Below are 4359 nucleotides of genomic sequence, written 5' to 3' on the forward strand. Positions count from 1 at the left end.
TATATATATATATATATATATTCAATTTTGGGGGATTAATCGATATGCGGGTATTCTATTCCAGATAATACAAAAATAACCTAATGAGTATATCTGACAGTAAACTCATGGTATCAGTTTGCACATCACAAAATAACACTTAAAGGATATAACTAAAAATTACCAGCTATATAATGTACCTCATTAATTATATCATACTTTAGTTATTACTTATATCTATTAAATATGAAGGAACTACACATGTTTCAGTATTGGAAGATTACAATATATATACATATACACAACTGTACACCTATATATATACATATATAAATACATATATGCAATCATCATATAATGGAAAGCAGATGTTAAATGATGATGATATATATATATATATATATATATATATATATATATACACAAATATAAAGGGGTGCTGAAAAGTTCCTTATTTTGGTTAAAAGAAAATGCAGGAAGATCAGTTGGTTATGATTTTATTCAAGGTATTCCCCTCTCAGATTCACACACTTATTGTTGTGGTCCTTCAGTTTTTCTAAGCCCTGGAAAGAACTCGGAAGGCAAGGCCTCCAACCAGGCCTTTTGAAATACCCTTAATGCAAGGAACTTTTCAGCACATCTTTGTATATTCAATAGGCTAACCAAGGTGTTGAATTAATGGACTGAAACTGAAACCACACGGTTGCAAAGCAAGTTTCTTAACCATACAGCCATGCCTGCATCTAAATCATAATTTATCTGAGCTAGTTTAAATAACGCCAAAATCTTAAAGAAACAACTTTTTTTTCTTTGCCAAATAAACACATGCATTATATATTCATTCTTCACTCATTTATTATTGTTCCTATTTATCTTAAGTCCATTGTCTGGAAATCTTTTATCACACATCAGCTCATGGTTTATTGATAAAATTTTAGCTCATTATGCTAGTTAAAATTTTCTTCAGAAAATTCCTTTATTATTCAATTGCTCATTTAGAGAACCATTTATATATGGCTACCCGGCTGTATGTTGAAAGGAAGTGGGAAGTATTATTAAATTTAATGACATCTCAGTCCTTTCATTAATATATGCATACTTAATGAGAACATGCATAAACAAACATGAATAAAAAGAAAGGAAATTAGCAAAATGTAATATAATATAATATTATATGTGTGGTAAGTAGCTTGCTTACCAACCACATGGTTCCAGGTTCAATCCCACTGTATGGCATCATGGCCAAGTGTCCTCTACTGTAGCTGTGGGCTGACCAAAGCCTTGTGAGTGGATTTGGTAGAATGAAACTGAAAGAAGCACGTCGTGTGTGTGTGTGTGTGTGTGTGTGTGTGTGTGTGTGTGTGTGTGTGTGTGTTTGCGTGTCTGTGTTTGTTCTCCCACCATCGCTAGACAACCAATGCTGGTGTGTTTACGTCCCCATAACTTAGCAGTCCAGCAAAGTTACGTCCCCGTAACTTAGCAGTTCAGTAAAAGAGACTGATAGAATAAGTACTAGGCTTACAAAGACTAAGTCCTGGGGGCGATTTGCTCAAAAAAAGGCAGTGCTCCAGCATGGCCACAGTCAAACGACTGAAACAAATAAAAGAATATATATAGTGAAAGTGTTTGGTTCAGTGATTATGACATCAGGTTCACAATCATGTGACATAACTGCATATTTCCATCCACATGTATCCTGCTTTGCCTTGTCCATTCCTCGAATGGGCTTTATAGAAACATTTTTCTTATTTCTTTATTGCCCACAGGGGGCTAAATATAGAGGGGACAAACAAGGACAGACAAAAGGATTAAGTCGATTACATCGACCCTAGTGCGTAACTGGTACTTAATTTATCGACCCCCAAAAGGATGAAAGGCAAAGTCGACCTCGGCGGAATTTGAACTCAGAACGTAAAGACAGACGAAATACCGCTAAGCATTTCGCCCGGCATGCTAACATTTCTGCCAGCTCGCCGCCGACTTTAAAGAAACATTTTTCTTTGAATAAAAAGATAAAGAACATATTTTTTAAAAAATATAAAAGCGTGCAAACTTACGAAATCCTTCTGTAAATTCTTTTAGGGTAAGATATCCGTTCTTGTCATCATCTAAAATGTCGAATACTTGTTCCAATGCTTCAGGAGGAAGGGATAACTCTGGTTGTAGTCTCTGTAAGTCAAACTTATTGACAAAGCCTTTCCCTTCTTTGTCACATAGTATAAATAGTTCACGTGACTTTTTATACTGCATGTCTTGTAAATCATCTACGGTGAGGTTTGTACTCCCCATGGTTCCAGTTTCGGTTTCATACATTGTTAAGTTGGAGGAAATTCAACTATGAACCACAATTAATTGATTTTAACTTCTTTTTTTACATAAGTTTTGCCAAAATTTAGAAGTAACAGGGGAGTGTTTTCTTCTAAGGTGTTGGACTTTTGAATGCTATCATTTTGTTCTTTTATATTGAACGTCTATCTGAAAGACAACAAAATAAAAATTCTATTAAATATGGTTTCATATATATCGTCCAACCCATGCTAGCATGGAAAGCGGACGTTAAACGATGATGATGATGATGATGATATGGAAGAAAGAGGAGGGGGAGAAGGCTGAAGATGAAGAAGAAGAAACAGTACTAATTTTTTCATGTCACAGTTAATTCATCCCAAAGTTTATTTTTACGATCAAATCATTTCAAAATACAATACCTGTACAAAAACAGCTTATCATGAACAAATTATTTCAAAAAATGTCGCTACATATTCCAAAATATCATGTCGCATCTAAAATGCTTTACTACAATCAAAGGATTTCGAGATTACACATTCCAAATTACATTTTTACATTCATGTCATCTCCAAATACATTTGGTAGCCAGAAACTCCGTGTGTGTGTGTGTGTGTGTACATGCATGCATGTGTGCACGTGAGTCCGTGTGTGTTATCAAAAACTTAATCCTCATCATCATTTAATAATGTCCATCTGCCATACTGAAATGGGTTGGACAGCTTGACAGGAATTGGCAAGCCTGAAGACTGCACCAAGCTCTACTGCCTTTTTTGGCATGGTTTCAATGGTTGGATGTTCTTACTCATACCAACCACTTTGCAGAGTGTACAGGGTGCTTTTTACATGGCACCAGCACCAGCGAGCTCACCAAGAAACTTGCAAGACAAAGATCCTTCAATTGAGAGGGAGAATGGTATTAAGTGAGGTTAGTGTGTGTGTGTGTATGTATATACTTTTATATTGATATATTTCCAAGTAGTATATTCATGGTTATGGCATATAACTAATCAGAAAGTTTACTATTGCACTTGTCAATACCAAATACATAAATATGTGTGTGTGTATGTGCATGTGCGTATGTGTGTGTGTGTGCGTGCATGTGTGTGTTTCCTTTTGTCTTGCTTCTGTAGATCCATAATTAAGTTGTTAGGAAAAATATGAGGAATATTGTTGTCTTCACCATAAAATATGAAAATTTGGAAGCAACCATAAATGCACACATGGACATTAACGAACCGTTTATACAAGCTTTCCCTGTCACTTACATGTGTTTGTTGTTCAAATGTCAGCTCATTGGCTGAATATATTTTTCTTCAGAAAAACTGTTCACTACAAAATTTGTTAATTTAATGTACCGTCCAAATATGCTCTACCAACATTTATACACATCTGTAGTCTATTCATGGTTTGTTGCTCAAATTTTAAACCATTAAGAAGATGGATTACTAGTGGTATATACGCATACAGATCGTCAGCTCATGGTTCATTGATGAAATTTTAGCTCATTATGCTAGTTAAAATTTTCTTCAGAAAAATCCTTTGTTATTCAATTTGTTCATTTAGGGAACCATTTATATATGGCTATCTGGCTGTATATTGAAAGGAAGTGAGATGTATCATTAAATTTAATGACATCTCAGTCCTTTCATTAATATATGCATACTTAATGAGAACATGCATAAACAAACGTGAATAAAAAGAAAGGAAATTAGAATAAGGAGCCAGATGTTAGCCCTTCAGCCAGTTTACATTTACTACCCAAATTTATTGACATTACAAATTCAGTTGTTAATTTGAAAGAGAAAGAGAGAGAGAGAAAGAAGCTTAAAGTACTTCCATGATTTAATATATGATTTTTGTATTTTTTTACAACACAGGAAACATAGGTGGCTAACCGGATACTGTATTTGTGTTTTTACTATTAATTACAATAAATGCTCTATTGATTACTAAAGAGATAAAAGAAAAAAAGTAGTTCAATGCTGTATGATAAAGAAAATTAAGCTTTAAATTGATAAACTATTCTTCTCAGAAACAACACACAGAAATGGAAATAAAGAGAATGGATATATATATATATATATATATATA

At 33.9% G+C, this 4359-nt stretch overlaps 1 protein-coding gene across 3 annotated transcripts in view; it reads right to left on the reverse strand.

The window, feature by feature from the left end:
• Positions 1 to 4359, reverse strand: part of LOC106869750 (EF-hand calcium-binding domain-containing protein 4B) — a 113286-nt gene that overhangs the window by 81876 nt on the left and 27051 nt on the right. For all 3 annotated transcript variants that reach the window (XM_014915613.2, XM_014915614.2, XM_014915615.2), the window contains exon 2: positions 2037 to 2454. In XM_014915613.2, the coding sequence (XP_014771099.1) occupies positions 2037 to 2292 (256 nt within the window). In that variant the 5' untranslated portion in view covers positions 2293 to 2454. The remainder of the gene's footprint in view (positions 1 to 2036; positions 2455 to 4359) is intronic.

This window comes from Octopus bimaculoides, chromosome 7 (assembly GCF_001194135.2).
Source record: "Octopus bimaculoides isolate UCB-OBI-ISO-001 chromosome 7, ASM119413v2, whole genome shotgun sequence".
In the NCBI taxonomy this organism is placed as follows: Eukaryota; Metazoa; Mollusca; class Cephalopoda; order Octopoda; family Octopodidae; genus Octopus; species Octopus bimaculoides.